This window comes from Phascolarctos cinereus, unplaced genomic scaffold, assembly GCF_003287225.1.
Source record: "Phascolarctos cinereus isolate Bilbo 61053 unplaced genomic scaffold, phaCin_HiC Scaffold_726;HRSCAF=1367, whole genome shotgun sequence".
Classification (NCBI taxonomy): domain Eukaryota; kingdom Metazoa; phylum Chordata; class Mammalia; order Diprotodontia; family Phascolarctidae; genus Phascolarctos; species Phascolarctos cinereus.
The window spans coordinates 61,196,536-61,215,208 of record NW_027556098.1 but is presented as its reverse complement, the minus strand read 5'-3'; the positions used below and the strand labels follow the sequence as shown (position 1 = coordinate 61,215,208).

At 40.4% G+C, this 18,673-nt stretch overlaps 2 protein-coding genes across 4 annotated transcripts in view; one reads left to right on the top strand and one right to left on the bottom strand.

Annotated features, from left to right (window-relative positions):
• Positions 1-13,003, top strand: part of MPC1L (mitochondrial pyruvate carrier 1 like) — a 24,675-nt gene extending 11,672 nt beyond the window's left edge. Inside the window, exon 2 of the mRNA XM_020967123.2 lies at positions 10,470-13,003. The gene's annotated coding sequence lies outside the window, so the exon portion shown is untranslated. The remainder of the gene's footprint in view (positions 1-10,469) is intronic.
• CUNHXorf38 (chromosome unknown CXorf38 homolog) overlaps positions 1-18,673 on the bottom strand; it is a 20,928-nt gene extending 2,255 nt beyond the window's left edge. Inside the window, exons 1-5 of one of the 3 annotated variants that reach the window (XM_020967122.2) lie at positions 18,385-18,673; positions 16,435-16,563; positions 9,118-9,237; positions 5,372-5,521; positions 4,887-5,066 (exon numbers count right to left, since the gene is read on the bottom strand). In XM_020967122.2, coding sequence (XP_020822781.1) covers positions 4,887-5,066; positions 5,372-5,521; positions 9,118-9,237; positions 16,435-16,563; positions 18,385-18,600 — 795 coding nt within the window. In that variant the 5' untranslated portion in view covers positions 18,601-18,673. Of the gene's footprint in view, positions 1-4,886; positions 5,067-5,371; positions 5,522-9,117; positions 9,310-16,434; positions 16,570-18,384 lie in introns of those variants that run through there. The other 2 variants (XM_020967121.2, XM_078146582.1) reach the window with 2 other exon arrangements.

Here is an 18,673-nt window from a genome sequence, read left to right as displayed (position 1 = left end):
GCAGAGTCAAGCAAGGAAAATCTATACATTGGCTGTCTAAAAGTATCTCATCATGTGCCTTTAGTCCATCATCTCTCTGTCAGGTGGGAGATAAGCTTTATCATTCATTTTCTTAACCTTAGAGTGCCTGCTTTTGAATTGGAACAGGGAACACCAAGACATTTATTTTTTCTTCTACAGGAGCATTTTAGCTGCATTTATTAAAAAGTCCAAATAATGAAGAGAGTGGTAAGCATCTTCACATGTTAAAGGATCATGTGAAAGATGCCTTATGGCTCCAGCCCCACCCAACATGGTTCTCTGCTAAGCCTGAAGCTGCATTCTGATGAATGCACCCCTTGTACAGCTGTCACTTGATTCAAACACTGTCTGAACATCTACTGATCCCATTTGGCTCTTTTGCTGAAAATGCTTTAGTATCATTTGTATACATGTGCTGTATATTTTAACATTGCCCCCTTTTTATAATTTCATTTATTTATTTATTTTATTTATTTATGTTATTTATTATATGTTTATTGTTTTGTTTTTTTATTATCGTCAAGGCTCAGGCAAACTATAGAAAGTGAAAGGAGATTATGAGCTATGGCTGCCACAGTGTCCTTTGGTATCCCTCAGGAGTCTTCACACATTCTGTTTACATACCGCTATACATGTACTTTAAAGTGTCAATGTCACTCTCATCTTTCTAATGGACCAGTCTGAAGTCAGTCCCAAGTCATTCTTTTCCTATTATCTGTATTGAAAAAAATATAACTTTGGATTGTTAAATATAAGGGGAAAAAAGTTACTGGGCCCCATACTATAATGAATGGCAAACATAGGGAATTATAGTGAGGGGAAACCCTACTCTTGTAGTGTTTCAGGAGTAGGGCCTTGCCTACTCTTTCAGCACTGTTGTTATTTTGTTCTAGTCATACGAGCATGAAAATTGAGTTTAGCTGCCTCAGGACAGAAATGAAAAAAATATGGTGGCAATGGCAGTGGAGATGAGTGTGTCTCAGGATGGGCTTTTCTAGCCCCTTCTTCCACAGCTGCTAGGAGGTAAGATACCAATTTTCACCTCTGTCATCAGGGCTTTGCAGCAAAGGGACTTTGAAAGGAAAATGAATAGGGGCAACTAGGTGGTGCAGTGGATAGAGCACTGGCCCTGGATTCAGGAGGACCTGAGTTCAAATCCAGCCTCAGACACATAACACTTATTAGCTGTGTGACCCTGGGCAAGTCACTTAACCCCCACTGCCCAACCAAAAAAAAATTAAATTAAAAAAAGAAGAAAGGAAAATGAATACTGACTCAAATGGCAGAATTAAAGATGTGCTAGAAAAAGAGAACATTTAGTAAACAGCATCTTCCTTCTTGATGAAAGATAAAACTGATTTGTGATTAAAAATTATAAAATTCTAAGAGGTTCTTAGTCATTTTTTTGTGTCATGGAACCCTCTGGCAGTTTGGGAAAGTCTGTGGACTGCTTCTCGGAATGATATTTTAAAATTCTTAAAATAAAGCATATAAAATAAAAAGTGTTTTAAAATGAAATTCAGAAAGCTATAAAGGAAACCAATTGTCCTGATATAACATTATAAAAAAAAAGTTAACCAATTTACATACCCCAGGTTAAGAAGTCCTGCTTTAAAGTCTAATACCCATGAACAGAATCACAGAATTTGAGATTGGAAGGGACCTCAGTGACCATCCAGTCCAACCCAAAAGCAGAACAGGGAATCCTTGTTTAAGATTTTAAATATTTACTGTCAATAAACAAGTCACTGAGTGAATATCAACACATAATTGGTAATAAGAATTCTTCCTTGTGTTTAATCCAAAGTTCTCTTTTGCACCTCTTCTTCTGAATTTTCTCCTTATTGTATTTCTTTATTTTGGAGTTATAAATCTTTCATTTTCAGAATCTCTGCTGCTCTGGAGATTCTCCATCAGGTTTTAACTTAATTATTGTAGTGTTTGTCTGATACGTTTCTTGGAGGCAGGTAATTATGCAGTGGATAGGGTTGGGCCTGGAATCAGGGAGACAAGTTCCAATCTGGTCTCAGACACTTACTAGTTGTGTAACCCTGGACAAATCACTTAATCTATGCCTTAGTTTCCTCAACTGTAGCACCCTTATTCTGCAGGGCTGCTATGAGATCAAATGAGAGAATGTCTGTAAAAAGTACTTAGCCCAGTGCTTGGCACATAGTAGGCACTATAGAAATACCCTTGCTCCTCTCCCCTTCCTTGGGAACTCTGATTGCTGACCTCTCCCCATACAAATATCTTTTTTTTTAAAGTTGTGTTTCACTTTTGAATGACAACTGGAGCTTCTCGCTGTTGTTCCATGATCTTTGGAAAATCCATAAAATTTATTGTCTTGCAATAAATACACCCCCTCCCACACACACACAGACAGCAATGGTGGGGCAGGTAGGGGAGAAAGCTGAAGTTCTTCACCATTTTTGTGTCATGAAACTCTTTGGTGGTCTGATAAAGCCTGGGGACCAACTCTTAGAATAATGTTTTAAAATGCATAAAATAAAATTCAGAAAGCTCCAAAGGAAACCAATTATCTTGATGTACCGTTATCAAAATATTCTTTAAAAACCAAGTTCACGGACTTCAGAATGAGAACCCTTCATTTAAGTTTTAATACCCATTAAAAGAAGCATAGAATTTGGCACTGGGAAGGACCTCAGTGGTTCCAGTCTGGCCCTTATGCAGAATAGATTTGAACAGTTGTCGTCCATCTTTTGCCTGAAGGCTTTGGAAAACTGCCACCTCTCTTGGCAGCCCTTTCCTCTTTTGGACAGTTTGAATTTTTAGGAAGTTTTTCCTGCCATTAGTCCTAAACATGCCTCTTGTTAACATCCACACGTTGCTTCTAGTTCTGCTCTTTGGGAACAAGCAGAACAGGTCTAATTCCTCTTCCATACGAGAGCCCTTCCACTAATATAAAGAAGGCTATTGTATCCTACCCTCCCCCCCTCCAATTCAGACCAGTCTTCTCTAGTCTAACCATCCTCAGTTCTTGCAAGTGATTCCCCATTTAGTATGAATCCTTCACTGTCTTGTTCCGGTCCTCTGGATGTTTCTTAGCTTATCCATGCTTTTCTTAAACTGTGATATTCAGAACTAAACACAATGCTCTGTGTACCGTCTGCAGCAGTGTACAGAAAGACTATTCTTTCCTCATTCTTGGAAACCACACTTCCCAGTGCAGCTTTGTCTTGTGCACTACAGTTGCTATAGAATTAGTGCATTCTTATTCCAAGACTACTGGGATAGAAAAGTTACATGAAAAAAACTACCTTGCCAACCAAATGATCATCTTCCCTGTGTTTTAAGTAGCCACTGGCAAATGCTACCCATGCTACTAATAGGACAAGAGAAGAAAAGGAGTCGGGCAAATTGAAATTCAGAGAATCCTGGTGATTTTTGCCTAATTAGACCTATAACACTTCTGATGTCCATCTGTATACAGTGTTGTTCCTATTGCTATTTTTTATAGTCCTCAGCTGAGAACCTTGCCTCATATTTTACAGAAACAACTGAAAACATTTACTGTGAGCTCCATCTTCCTCATCACATAGATACCATATGTCCCTACTGCTTCCATCACTCCTGTCACACAGGATGAGGTAGCTTTGTTCTACCAAGGCAAACCCTCTATCTACTCAAATGATCCCCTTTCATTTTGTCCCCTCTGTCATTCCCACTCTTTCACTTATTTTCAATCCCTCCCAGTTTCTCATTTTTTTCCCCGTTGCCTATAAGCATGCCCAACTCTTCCCAAAAAACCCTCACTTTAGCTCTCTATCCCCACCATTGTACTTTGTCTCTTTTGCCCTTTGAGGCTAAACTGCTTGAAATGGCCATCAGCAATAGGTGCCTCTACTTTCTCTCCTACCTGTCCAGTCTTCTTACACCTTATGCTCTCACATGTACTCTTCAATCTAATGACCCTGATCTCCTGGCTGTTCAAAGATACTCAATGTCTTGGCTCTGGCTATTAACCCATCCCTGGTATGCTCTCCCTTCTGTCTTTGCTAATTGGCTTCCTTAAAGTCCCAACCAAAATCTCATCTTCTACAGGAAGCCTTTCCCAACCCCTCTTAATTGTAGTGCCTTCTTTCATTTATTTTCTATTTATTCTGTATATACCATATTTCACCACATAGTTGTTGTTTTTTTTTCAGTCCAAAATTGGTTTATAACCTTTCATCTCATAATTGTTGCATGGTATAATTCTGTTTGTCATGCCGCTTAAAGGGTAAACAGAGGAGCAATGTATTCAACCAGGGGCATATGGATACGAATTTGTCTCTTGCAAATTGCGAGATGTGAGCCTAGAATTCTCAGTGCATGCACATTATCAATATTTAATTTTAACATATATTCATGAGTATTCCACACATCCTAATCTTGCAGCAAATACAATTTAGTAATAAATGATTTTTAAGTTATACTGGCACAACTTCAAAAGTCTCACTCCACTTTTTTATGAAAAAATTTGGCATGAAATCTGCAACAATCAGTGGTGAAATACGGTAGTTTTTTGTACATATTATTTGCCTGCTATCTCCCTATAAGAATGAGTTCCTTGAGGGCAGGTATTGTCTTTTGACTCTTTTTGTATACCCAACACTAAGCATAGTGCTTGGCATACAATTAGCACTTAATAAATGTTTATTGATTGACTGACTTACACTTTTGACTAGTAACCAGGATTCATATTTTTAAAATATATTAATCTGTATTTATGAAATATTCATTGTCAGTAATTATTTGGTTTATAAGCCAGAACAGGAAATGTTCATTATAAGCATGGCTTGGATTACTAATTTCTCCTAATGGATTTTTTAAAAGAATTTTTACACATATCTGCTTTTTACCTCTTCAGGTGATATTGCTTGCTCTTCTGCTTGAATATAATTCTCTTGAAGTTTTTCCCTTAGTAATTCCATTTCTATTTCATTGATTTCACTTTCACTAAGGTGAATGCTGGTTTCACTTTCAGGACCATCCAACTGGTCATTCCCAGGGATGTGGACGGCCCAGTCAGATGTCAGCAGCTATTTGGATCCATAAAAGAAACATATATTAATTCATTTATATTCAAAACACAGTCTTTTAAAATCATTCAATAAGGATTATGATTAAAAGCTGTTAATTGGGGCTGTGTTGATATCATTTTGACAGAAAAAAAAACATCTAAGTAGAGGAGGATTTCAGGTCATATATGAACCTATCTGGAGCACTCTCTTTTTTTGTATCAAAATCCTAAAATTGGGTTAAACCCTGTTAAGATCCAAACTCCAGATGCCTGCAAAATTTTCTTCTTTGTTCCATGTATCACATAGTCACCAGATGTTTTTACCTGTTCTACTCTGGCACTTGTGGCTGCAATCTCTGGGATATTCCAGAATTCATTCAAAAAACTTTGAATCTTCTTCTGAAAATCTTGCAGCCATGTAGAAGAGACTTTCATTTCTGAAGAGTGCATGATTTCATTACGACACTTAATCACCTAAAAGTAAGAAGGAATCACAGAATCTTCAAGTTTGTATATGTCCTTATAGACCACCTAACTGAATTCATACTTGACTGGAGATGCCTCTACAACATCCTCAACATTCTGGGGAACATAACTATCTCTCAAATCAGTCTTTTTTATATCTTGGTAGTTCCAGCTGTTAGGAAGTTTTTCCTTTACGTAAAGATGGAACTTGCTTTCTTTGAGTTTCTTCAGTTCTGAGTTCAGCTCGTTACACCAACCAGAACAAGCCTAATTCCTTTTCTACATGCGAACCCTACATGTAATTGAAGAGAACTGTCATGTCACGTTATGTGTTCTCTTCCCCAGGCTAAACATTCCCAGTTCCTCCAACTCATTTTCATAAAGTTATGAACTTGAGGCCCTTCACTATCTTCTTTCTGCATGCTTTCCAGCTTATCAATGTCTCTCTGAAAATGTGAAATCCAGAACTGGAATACTCCTAATGTGGTCTGAGCAGGGTAAAATAGAGCAGGACCATTACCCTCCCTTATTCTGGACCCTTTGCTTCTCTTCAAGAAGTTCAAAGTTTAGGGGCAGCTAAGTGGCACAGTGGATAGAGCAACGGCCCTGGATTCAAGAGGACCTGAGTTCAAATCCGGCCTCAGGCACATAACACTGTGAGACCCGGGCAAGTCACTTAACCCCATTGCCTAGCCAAAAAAAAAAGAAGCTTAAAGTTTGCATTAGTTTTTTTGACTGTCATATTGCACTCTTGCCTTAGCCCACCAATGCCCCCAGGTCTTTTTCACGTTAATTGCTATCTAGCCAAGATTCCCCCATCAATTTGTAAAATTGATTTTTTGAACCCAGATGTGGGACTTTACATTAAGTATTAAATTTTATCTTGTTAGATTTGGCCTATTGTTAGCTAAAAAAAGTTAGTTTTTTTTCCTGGTTGTCATTCATTGCGTTAGTTCCTTCTTCCAGCTTTTGTGTAATCAGCAAATCTGACAGACCTGCCATCTTTACCATCTTCGAAGTTACTGATAAAAAGAAGAGCAGTACAGGGCCAAATAAAGACCCCTGGGGATCATCACATGAGATGTTCTTACTCTCTTGGCAACCCCCTCAGCCCTCATGGGTTTAATTACCATGTCTATGCAGATTACTCAGAGATCTGTATATCTAGCGCCTCTCCCCTGAGCATCACCAATTATCTGTTGTACATTTCAAATTGCCTGTTACTGAGACATCTCAAATACAACATGTACGAAACTGAACTCATTATTTTTACCCCCTCTTCCAAGCTAACCCATTTCTATTGAAAACTACCATCACTGTTCCAGTATCCCAGATTGTCAACCATGGCATTTTCCTATACTCCTCATTCTCCCTCAGCCTACATATCCAATTAGTTACTAAATCTTGCTGTTTCTACCTCCATAACATCTGAATCTAGCTCCTTCAATCAGGCCCTTAACACCTCTGATCTAGATTATTGTCACAGCCTATACTCTCCTATTCATTTCCATACAAATAGTTGCCTTTTGCCTCCAGCATAAAATATAAACTCTTCTGTTTATCTTATAATGCCCTTGACAACCTAGTCCCAGTCTATCTTTCCAGCTTCACTGAAGTAGCCTCACAGATGCAACTAGCTTGTTCAGTGAATATAGCGCTAGGCCTAGAGTCAGGCAGATGGAAGTTCAAATCTGGCTTTTGGCATTTACTAGCAAGTCACACAACTTCTTTTTGCTTCAGCTTTCTCAACTGTAAAGTGGGGATAATGACAGCACCTACCTTAAAAGGTTGTTGTGAGGATCAAATGAGATCATATTTGTAAAGTGCTTAGCTCAGTGCCTGGCACATAGCAGGTGCTATACAAATGTTTTTCCCCCCTTCATTGGACGTTACTCCCTTACTTGTCCCCTGTGATTTAACCAAACTGGCCTTCTCTCTGTTCTTCACACACAATACTCTGTGTATTTTCTGTCTCCATACCTAGAATGCATTACCTTCTTAACCCTGCTTCATAGTCTCTCTTTAAGACAAAATTCTAGCACCATCTTCTGCATGAAACCTTGTTTAGTTTCCTCAAATGCTAGGGTCCTCCCTCCCAAACTACTATGTATAAACTACTTAGTATGTATTTGTATTTGTTTATCCACTTTATATTCATATTGTATATATTTTTGTTTGTACCTGTTGTCTCCCATATTAGAATGTAAGCTTCTTGTGAGTAGAGATTTCCTTCATTCTTTGTACTTTTTAGTGGCTAGCCTAGCTAGGCACTTAACACATACTTGTTGAGAAACTGATTCTCAGCTAATTATAATTAGTTAATAAATACCCTTTGTGTGTAGTTATTCAAAACAGTTTCAAATCTACCTCAGTGTATTACTGTGAAGCTCACCTTTTTTCCATCTTTTATTCAAGAGTAGCAGGAAAGACAGTCAAATATTCTAAATGAATGAAAATGTATGTATTAACTACATGTATTTGACTACATGTCAAGTACTAGTGATACAAATACAAAAAGTGAGACAGTCTTTACCCTCAAGGAGCTCAAACTCTAAATTGGGGAGACAAGACATCTTGTTGCTGCAATGTAGATAAACGCTAACTACAAATTCCCCTGATTTAGTTTAAAAATGTGTCAGTAAATGGGGTTAGTTGGGCATGGTCCTTTTTTTTTTTTTAAAGAAACCATGCTGGCAATGATCAGCAACTTTTCTAGATGTTTACTAATCATTGTTTAAATAATATATTCTTAGAATTTTATCAGGAATAGAATTCAAGCTCATAGGCCTATAATTTGCAGACTTAGTTCTCTTCAGTTTTTAGAAAACTGGGAAGTGTTTCCTTTTCCAGTCTTGTCACACCTCTTCCATTCTTTATGTTCCATCAGAGATCACTGACAGCTCAGCAGTCACAGCCATCAGTTCTTTCCATATGCTGGGACAAAGGTCATCTGGATCTAATGACCTGGACTCAAATTATTTCAACTTCTTATTTAGACATTTTAGTTCTGTCCTGTCTAGTTCAAAGAACATCCTCTTTGGCTCAGAAAATGGACAAAATTGAGCAAGTCCTTTTCTCCATTATTGCTGTCCTATCCACCTGAAACAACAGTCTTATCTGTTTTCTCATACTCTTTTCCCCAACATAGTTAAGGAATAATAGTAATTTTTAAAATGTCATAGTTGAACAGTGACACAAGTTTAAATTAGAAGAGCAAATGTCAGGAAGAGAGCATATGTTGGGATGGGGGGGGATTGTGATTTTTAAAAATTTGTTCTGTTTATTGAGTAGCTTTTATTTTACCTATTCTTAATTTTAAAAGTGGAGCATTTTACATTTCTGTATCTCTTTAAAAGAAGAACAAACATCTTTGAATCTTACAAAACCATCAAAAACTGAATTAAGTTGCTTTATTTTTGTAGTCCTTGATTTTTTTTCCTATGAATCAGAGGTTCTCAATAGGAAAAAGATTTTCCACACTTGATTTACACTGATATTTTCCAGTGAAGGCCACTACTAAACTACCCAGTTCACTGGCATTCATGGCTGGCTTAAAATTTAAAATCAGACAACTTAAGTGTTTAGAAGTACCTGGAAGTTCTTACCTCTATGACTTTCTTTCGATCAATCCTGAAGTGATCACAGGAGTTGATAAGACTTAGAAGAGCAACTGCATCACATTCCTCAGGTCCTTTTTTGTCTGCCAGTCCCCTGGGCATAAAAGCCTATATCACAGAGCCCACAAAATTCTTATTTGCTTTAGGAAGTTGCAAATCATTCATCATATGTATATTTTCCTAAGGATAACAACCAAGGTTTTTTTAGCCTTTAAATAACAAAAATTTGCCTGAATCAGGGTTCTGGTGAATCCTAAGTACAAGTTGGGCAGCAGGATTCTAAATAATCATAGAACTTTCTGAAAGAAACTTCAAAGGAAGGGGTTCATCCAATCTGTTTTTCTTACCCCAAGTAAAACTGGCTAACCCATAAAATTTGTTATTTCTCCTGTTTTCAAAGGTCTTAAGAATCTTTTATAACCTCTCCTGGTAACTTGTGCCAGTGTTTCACAAATTCTAATAGTAAGGAGGCTTTCTTATTGAAATACAAGTGTTAAAACACATAAAAGCATTATAAAACTCAGACAGTGCCCCAAACAGACACAGTCTATGGGAGAGAAGTAAAAGAAACATCCATACAACACAACCCACTACATCTCAGGATTCAGTGTAACCAGACAGGAAGATAGAAGTCTAAGAAAGATTATACATACTTACATACAAACACATGTATCTATATCTATGTTCTACTAATGAAAACAAAATCAGACTACATACACACAGAAGAAATCTGTGCTAAAGCTAACACAACTCTGATGGATCAATTCTCAAGCTATCTGAAAGAGGAGAGGATAATAAACCCTTGGGGGGAAAATCATGTACCTTATAGTTACTTAAAAAATGAGACCAAGAAAATGGCAAAAACCATTGCATCAAAATGTGTGCTTGTGTGTGCGTGTGTATAAAATCTCCCTTAGATTATTACATGTTTTAGTGCATATTTTTAAATAAATACACACATATATGTGGTAGTGTCCTCAAAATTTTGTGCGGTTTTAAGCTTTAATATATGTAATTTTAAAAATATATTCATATATTTAATTTTTTAAAATATACACAATTTTAAAGCACTATTATCCAGTGTAAAATAGATTCTTTCTTATTAACCTGGCCTAGCTTGTCTCCCCTTCACTCTATAAATCAGCCTTTTTTCCCCTTAAAGCCACACTGAATGTAATAGGAAAATAGAAAATCTTGTAATTTCACAGATTCTCTAGCCCATGGTAGTAATGGTCCTAAGACTTGACTGCTTTGTTTTTCTTCCTCATTTCTTCTTGCCAATTCAGTAATGTTTTATTGTGTATTTAAGTCTTATTGTCTCCTTTTATTTGAGTTCACAGACTGTCAGCTTTTCCTAAGGAAGTTTAACTTGATGTAAATCAATTACCACAAAGAAGATACTAAAAGAACCTGAGAACTGTTTTATCAGCAAATACTTGATCTTTTTGCCAAGGGAAGAGAAAAGGTAGCCAAGGGCAATACTGGCATAGGCTATAAACTCTTGTAAAATCTTACAGAGGAAGATGGTGGAAGAATATGTGCAGTATCAGTTCATAAAACAGTAAGAAACAATGAAGGAACAAGTTTATAGAACAACGTGGCATGGAACACAACCATGCCAGATCATCTGAAAAGCAGTTAACAATAAAAATGGAAAGAGGACAAAGACACTATTTCTCTAAAAGAATTTCTCCATAATGTAGTATAGCTACATCCTGTCTACTTTTGACATATGGTTCCCGTGTGAGGAAGCAGAAAAGGCGCTAATGAAACAACATGGGCAGAGTGGCTGGGCTAGACCACGTACCCCCAGGAGGGATCGATGCTAGTGGTGAAAACTTGAGAGATCAATTCTCAAAATACTTGAAAGAGGGAGGAGAGGATAATAAACACTGGGGGTGGGGGGGAACATGTAGTTACTGAAAAATGAGACTAAGAAAATGGCAATAACCACTGCATCAACAGCAAGCTTGTCTCTATAAGTCCATCTCTATAGAAACCTTTTCACAGAATAATGCCCTCACATGCATTCAGGTTATCTTCAAAGATTTGAGAAGGGAAACAGGCAGGTTCTCACAAGCAACATTCAATAGTAGACTCTCCATCTTTACTATCACACAAATGACTGAAAGCTACTATAGAGCATACAAGATCCTACTTTCTTTCTTATTAACCACAAAAACCACTTGACTTGTTAGAGTTAAAACATTGCCTTAAAGATTCTTTTCCAACAAGATGGCTTCCATACACTGGTCACAATCATATAAGATTGCAATTAAGATATTAAAATATAATCATAGATTACAGGATCATAGTCACCTAGAAAAGACTGTGGAGGTTATTTAGCCCAATGCCCTCAAGAAAATGAGGCTGAAGGTAGTAAAAGGCAGAACCCAGGATTCAAATCTAGGTCCTGTGACTAAATTTAGCCCTCTTCTCATTGTACTACAATAGAAACTGCTTTGTTCTAAAGTCCTCCAATTATTAATGTGAAGCAAGGCATGTTACAGAAGTTGTATGTGTACCAAAAGTATCTGCTGCTGCCATGGAAGATGTCCATAATTGAATTTAAATGGAAGAGGTACATGCCCTCTCGATCAGGAATTCTTAAACCGGCTTCCATGTCATAGGGTCCACGGATAGATTTCAGAAGGCCCATGAACTTAGATGGGAAAAAGAAACACATCTTTATTTTCACTAACCTCTAACTGAAATTTTGCACTTCAGTTATTTAAAAATATTCTTCTGAGAAGGGGTATCCAGGTTTCACCAGACCACCAAAGGGATCCATGACATAAACAATGTTAAGAACCCCTGCTCTAGATGGTAAAGCTCTCTCAGATGCTCCTGGTAGCTGATGACATTGTGCTGGTTACATCAAGCCCCAGAACACCCAGCCACCTAAGGGAGATATGTAATCACTATTCACATGGGACCAGAGAAGAATGCCTGTTGTCCAGATTATGATACATAGTCATACATATATCAGAACATATCTTAGACAAAAACTAAAAATGGACAATGAACTGCACCCACAATTGATTAACAGGAGAAAGGAAGGCTGGCTTAAATTTGGGAAACCTCACAGTGCTTTTAATGATCCCACACTTCTCCTTGAAACAAAGCCTTGTCTTTTTAACATCAGTGTTTTTCCAGGGATGAGATGTGGATACAAATCATGGGAATAGTCACAGACTCTGAAGTATCTGAATTTAAGGGGTGGCCACCAAAGAGTAATGTCGTGGTAGGTACAGATGGGTCTGAGAAGGCTGCAGTATATTACCAATTCAGAAGTGAACAGGATAAGCAGCATAAAGATCAGAGAGAGATGTGACCAGAAAAGAAGTTGGGCTGCTCACATTATGAGAGTGAAGACTGGAAAGCCTGCCAGCTCCACCCAAGATCTAGGTGAAGGCCCCTAGCACAAGGGGTGAATGGCCTGTGAAGAATTTACAAGAGGAGCACAGGGGTGTTAGAAAGCTCGAAAGGACTTCCCAATGCCTCAGGAGAACATAGGATAAATAATGGTGATTGTTATCTGCACTGGTGGGTAAGCCTGGAGCCCCCCTTAAGAATCACCATAAGAAACCTGGAATATTAAAGGCCAGGGATGGTTTCCATATGACTGGACATTGTTACTTAATAAGCCCTCCCTCATAACAAAGAGGTATAGTTAAGAAAAACAAACCGAAACGCTTACCCTAATAGCAATGCCTCTTTCTGTTCCTACAGCCTACCACCTTTCAGTTGAGACTGAAGGCATGCTTCAGTCCTCATCAGGTCAAGATTGATCTGAGTACAGTGATCTGAATTATGACATCTTTTTGTATTTTTCTTTGTATTTTTGTGATCATAATATATGACCACCAAATAACCCTCTTGGTTCTGTTTATTTTAGCCTGAATCATTTCATACAATCCTTCCCACATTTTCCTGAATTCCTTGTATTTGTTACTGACGCAGTATATTTGTTATATGATGCAATAATAGTCTATCACCTTCACAAAATCACATCATTTTAGAGCTGGAAGGTACTTAGTGGCCCTTTGTGTATGGGTCCAACCGAAACACGGAGGAATCATATTCATAAACCACAGTTTGTTTATCCATTTCTTAGTCAATGGGTATCACCCCTTTTCAATTCTAGTTTTTCCTATTACAGAAAGCACCATTATTTTGCAAGGACACATGGAATATAAAGTCAGGTCTAAATTAGTCTGCATCTCCTTGGGGCTACCAAATCAACCCTTAGGGTAAATTTCATCTTCCTGCTCTCCAGAAATGGTTAGTGCTGGCCAATCTGACTTGACCTAAACAGTTTTTATTTGTGGAGCATTTTCTGGAAGTTCCTCATCCTACCTTCTGTTTTTCATTTCTTCCCCACCAGCCTCTATAAAACACATCAGAAGTTTCTTCTTGGGTCAGGGGAATAACTCAGGGTGCTGTTATAGTCCCTGCTCATTTGGGGATGTGGGAAAGAACCACATTACCTTCTTAGACTGCGGTTTTTTCCATTTTCATGGCCCCAAAACTCTGAGGTTCAGACTGGTGCCATTCCCAGTCAGTGCCCTAAGGGAGCTCTGGATTTCAGGAGAGGAGAGGGACCCTGATGTAACTATGGAAGGAAGCTGACTTTAGCCTCTAAAACACAGACTTCCAGAATGTTCTGGGGACTGCAGCTGTTCACTCAGTCAGTAAGCATTTATTGAATACCTGCTGTGTGCTAGGAACCGTGCTAAATGCTGGGGACTCAAAGAAAAGCAAAAGACAGTCCCTGCTGTCAAGGAGTTTGAAGCCTAAAAACAACATGAAAACAACTGAACAAAACAATATATATGTAGGATAAATTAGAGATAATCAGTAGAAAGCAGGCACTAGTAAGCAGGGGAAAAGCTTCTTGTAGAAGATGGGATTTTAAAGGAAGCCAGGCAAGTCTGGAGGCAGAGATGGGGAGGGACAATATTCCAGGCCTGGAGAACAAATGGCCACTGTAAATGCCCAGATTCTGGAGATGGGAATGTTTTGTGCAAGGAACAGTGTCTCTGGATGGCACAGTTCATGGAGGGGTGGGGAGGGAGTAAGATGTAAGATGTCTGTTGAGGTAGGAATGAGCCAAGTTGTGAGGGGTTTTGAATGAAATTTTTTATATAATTTTTTAGAATTTTATACTTGATCCTAGAGGTAATAGGGAGTCACTGGAATTTACTGAATGGGGGAAGACATGGTGAGATCTGAGCTTTAAAAAGATCAATTTGACAGCTGAGGGGGTAGACTGAAGAGCAGGGAAAGCCTGGAGGCAAGGGGACCAACCAGCAGGTTTCTGCAATAGTCTAGGGGTGAGATGATGAGAACCTGGGACAGAGGAGAGAAAGGGGCCTGTATGAGAGAAATTTCATCACCCTTTTACCTCCCACTCAGTTTTCAGCCTCTGGCAATCTGGTTTACAGGTCCACCACTGAACTGAAACAGCTCGCTCACTCCAGGTTACCAAAGATGTCTTGTTAAATTCAGTGACCTATTCTCAGCGTTCATCTTTCTTGATCTCATGGTAACACTCAACCTTCCTGACCTCTCTGCAGCACTTGATGCTGGTGACCACCCATTCCTTTGGCCATACTCTCCTCCCTAGACTATCTTCCTAGCCATTTCCATAGCATGATTGCAAACTGGAACTCAGGGTCCCACCTCTTCAACCACAGGTTTCTGACTTTCGAACATTCACTTTCTCTTACCCAGACCCAGACCCACCATACTACCTCTCCACCATCTCCTCCTTCAGTCCATTCCAACTCTAGCCCAGAAAACAGAAATCAAATCAACACTACCATTTCTGGAAAGGAAGTGTCAGTTAATTGTCCTGGGACTTCAATCACTGTTCTCTAGGACTTTTCCTGTTCCAAACACTCCTCCCTGGCCACCATGTCTTCTTCTGTTAGAATGTAAGTTTCCTGAAGACAGGGACTGTCTTGTTTGCTTTTATTTGCATCCCCAGAGTTTAGCACAGTGCCTAGCATGTAGTAAGTGCTTCATATCAATTCATTTTCTTTTCTTTTTTCTTTTTGGTGAGTCCTCTCTGATGGACTCTTCCCAGTGTCCTTTGCAAAATCATCTATCTTTTGTCCCCTATGTGTGAGTGTTCTCAAGACTCTGTTCTAGGCCTTCTTTCTCTATGCTTCATAAGTTCAACTAGCAGAGGACTAACAGATCTAGATATCTTACCCTCCTTTCTCTTCTGAGTTCTAGATCTCCAATTGCCTCTTAGGTATGAGTCACTGGAATCCAGAACCACCTCAAACTCAGCATGTCCCAAACTGAACTCAATCTCTGCCTGCCTAAACTCTTCCCTTCTCATCATCGTATGGCTCATATCAGTGATGTTTTCTGGCCACCCAAGTTGGCAGCCTCAGAGTCATCTTTGCCCCTTTTCACTATATCCAATCAGTTGCCTCTAGAACATCTCTTGCATCCATCCCCTTCCTTCTGCACACACTATGACCAACATAATTCAGGTCCTAATTACTTCTCACCTAGACTACCAGCAGAAACCTCCTAATCTTTGCTCACCTCTGTCCTCCCTAATCCATCATCTACACTGATGCCAGGCTGATATTCCTAAAGCACAAATCTGTCCAGATCACATCCCTGCTCAGAAGATGCAGCTGTTCCCTATGCCTTCTAGGACAAAATACAACCCCCTTTGGCATTTTAAAACCCCCTCATAATGTAGTTCCAGCCTGTCTTCTAAGCTGATTACATTTTTTTCATTTCAGCTAGAATGGCTCACCAGCCCAACACACAGCATCACATCTACTTAGGTGCCTTTTCATGCATTCTCCCCCACATCTGGAGCGCTCCCCTCTTCACCTGTGCCTCTTGGAACACTAAGTACCCTTTACAGCTCAGTTCAAGGGCCTTCCTTACTACCCCACATGTTAATGCCTGTCCTCCACCCTCTCCATTTTATTTGTATTTATCATATAAATATTTCCTACCCTTCTCTCTCCATCCATCTCACTCATCTGCTATCATTTATCTACTCAGTTACAAAAAAGTTCCTTGAGGTTGGAGACTGTCTCATTTTTGTCTCCACATTCCCAGCTCCTAGCACAGTGCCTGGCACATAATAGGAAATTTTAAAAATGCTTGTTGAACACAGTGCTTGGCACACAGTAGATGCTTAATAAATGTTTATTGATTGATTGAACTGAGTTGAATCCTACAGCCCTATATTTGGGTTACACCTTTTGCTCCCTGATGCTAGTTTAATATAGGTCCTTGTGAAAAAAGTATTAGATAAGAAATTACCTTTGCCAGTTCCCAGGGGTCAAAAGGCCAGCGCTCAGGCTTGCAGTTTCCCCAGTAGATGTCTCCATTTCTGTTGGTGTGATGTTTCAAAATCTCCTTTTTCCATTCTGCACACAACTGACATTGAGGCTGAAACTAAAAGTAATTAAGGGGAGGAAGGAAAATGGTATACGGAGTTCTGAGTAATTCTGGATGCAGAATGCTGGCATGGCATGGTGACTGGAATATAGTAGGTGCTTAACAAATGCTTGTGGACTTGGCAGATCTTAACTATCACTTTTCAGGGTAGTTCAAAGGTCATAGTTATAGCTGGAAGGGGCCTTAGAATCATCTAGTCCAACCCCCTTATTTTAGAGAATAAGATGAGGCCAGAGGTTGTCACTTGCTCACACAGCTAGGAAGGTCAGAGCTTGGATCTGGACCCAGTTCCTCTGACTCCAGATCCAGTGTTCTTTTACCACACTAAGCATTAGCATAGCAAACAGTTGAAAAACCAGTTTGCTGGGGAAGACTGGCTGCATTTTAGCACCTGACACTCAATTAATTAAAAACAAAGGCCCATGTGAGCAGCCCCCGACAAAAAATTCACCTACATAATGTCGGGCTAGGTGGTCCACAGGATTTCCACCTAATCCCCAAGAGTCTCATCCATGGGGGGTGAGGGGAGTGTCACTGGCTTTCATGTGGCCCTCAAGTGTGGCCCTTTGACTGAATCCAAACTTCACACAACAAATATCCTTAATAAAAGGATTTGTTCTATAAAACTTATCATCTGTAAAACCACTCCTGCACTGGCCACCTACCTTAGCTGACAAGTAGGCCTACCAAGGAAGATGAATGAGCACAGGACTTGGGGTTCTGTCCCGGGACGTTACAAGGTACATCAGTGGACAAGCATTTATTAAGCACCTTATACTACATGACAGATATGCTGGCTAAGCCCTGGGTGTCCCAAGAAAGGCAGAAGATTGCCAGCCCTCTCAAGGAGCTCACTGTTTAATGGGGGAGACATTATGCAAACTAGGTACAAATAAGAAATGAGCAGGAAATTGAAGCTAATCAGCAGACGGAGGCATTAGCATTAAAAAGGACTGGAAAAGGCCTCTTGGTGGGATTTTAGCGGGGACTTGAAAGAAGCCAGGAGATAGAGATGAGAAAACAGAGTATTCCAGGCATGGGGGGCATCAAGTGAAAATGCCCAGAGTCTGGAGATGGAGCATCCCGTGAGGAGCAGCAAAGAGGTCAGTGTCATTGGACAGCAGAGTACTGTATGCATCTGTGGCTGGGAATAAGGTATAAGACTGAAAAGGCAGAAGGGGCCAGCTGGTGAAAGGCCTTGAATGTCAGAGGATAGATTTTATTCTGGAGGTGACGGAGAGCCACTGCAGTTTACTGATTAGGAGATGATGTGGTCGAAAGCCCGAATGACCGGGAGGATGGCGGTACCTCCACAGCAACAGTAAAGAGAAGGAAGGAGGGTTGGGGGAGGAGGGGCGGGAACATGCTTAGTTTGAAGATGTCTACGGGACGTCCACCTGGAGATGTCCAAGAGGCAGCTGAACATGTGAGCCTGGAGGCTGGGAGAGATGTTAGGGTTAAGGGGTCTGAGCCCGTGGGAGCTGAGGGGAGATGAGTGAGAAACCAAGAGGGGAGGGCAGGTGGTCTGTGGGGGAAAAACTGGGAAGGAGGGGGTCTGAATTCTTTCGAGTTGCTTTGCTTTCCAAGGGCAGCTCGGTCGCTGGTGGTGGATCAAAGTGATGTCTGGAGTCCCTCACCTCCTCCGGCCAACTCTGCTAACTCTGTCCGGTCGGAGGCCCAGAAAAACCGGGGACCTCCCTAGGGGAAGCCTAGGGACAAAGGGCGCGAACGGGAAGAGAAGGCAGCCAGCTTGGGAAGGGAGGGGAGGGGGGGAGTTAGGGGGAGCACGCCGCCCCGGGGTGCCCATCTCACCTGCCGAGCGCGGGGGTTGCAGCGTACGCCGCCGCTGCAGGAGGTGCGGGGGCCCAGGCCGGGGACCTCGGACAGGATGCGCTGGTGGAAGGCATCCACCTCGGCGCGGACGAAGCCCTGCAGGCAGGCCCGCAGCAGCACCAGGCAGTGCCCCGCCTTCACCCAGTTCTTGTACTCGGTGCTGTTGAGGCGCAAGGCCAGCTCCGAAAGCACCATCTGCGCCGAAGGCCCGGGCCCTCCCCGAGCCGGACTGTCCGAGCGGCTTCCTGGGAGTGGCACTCAGGCACCG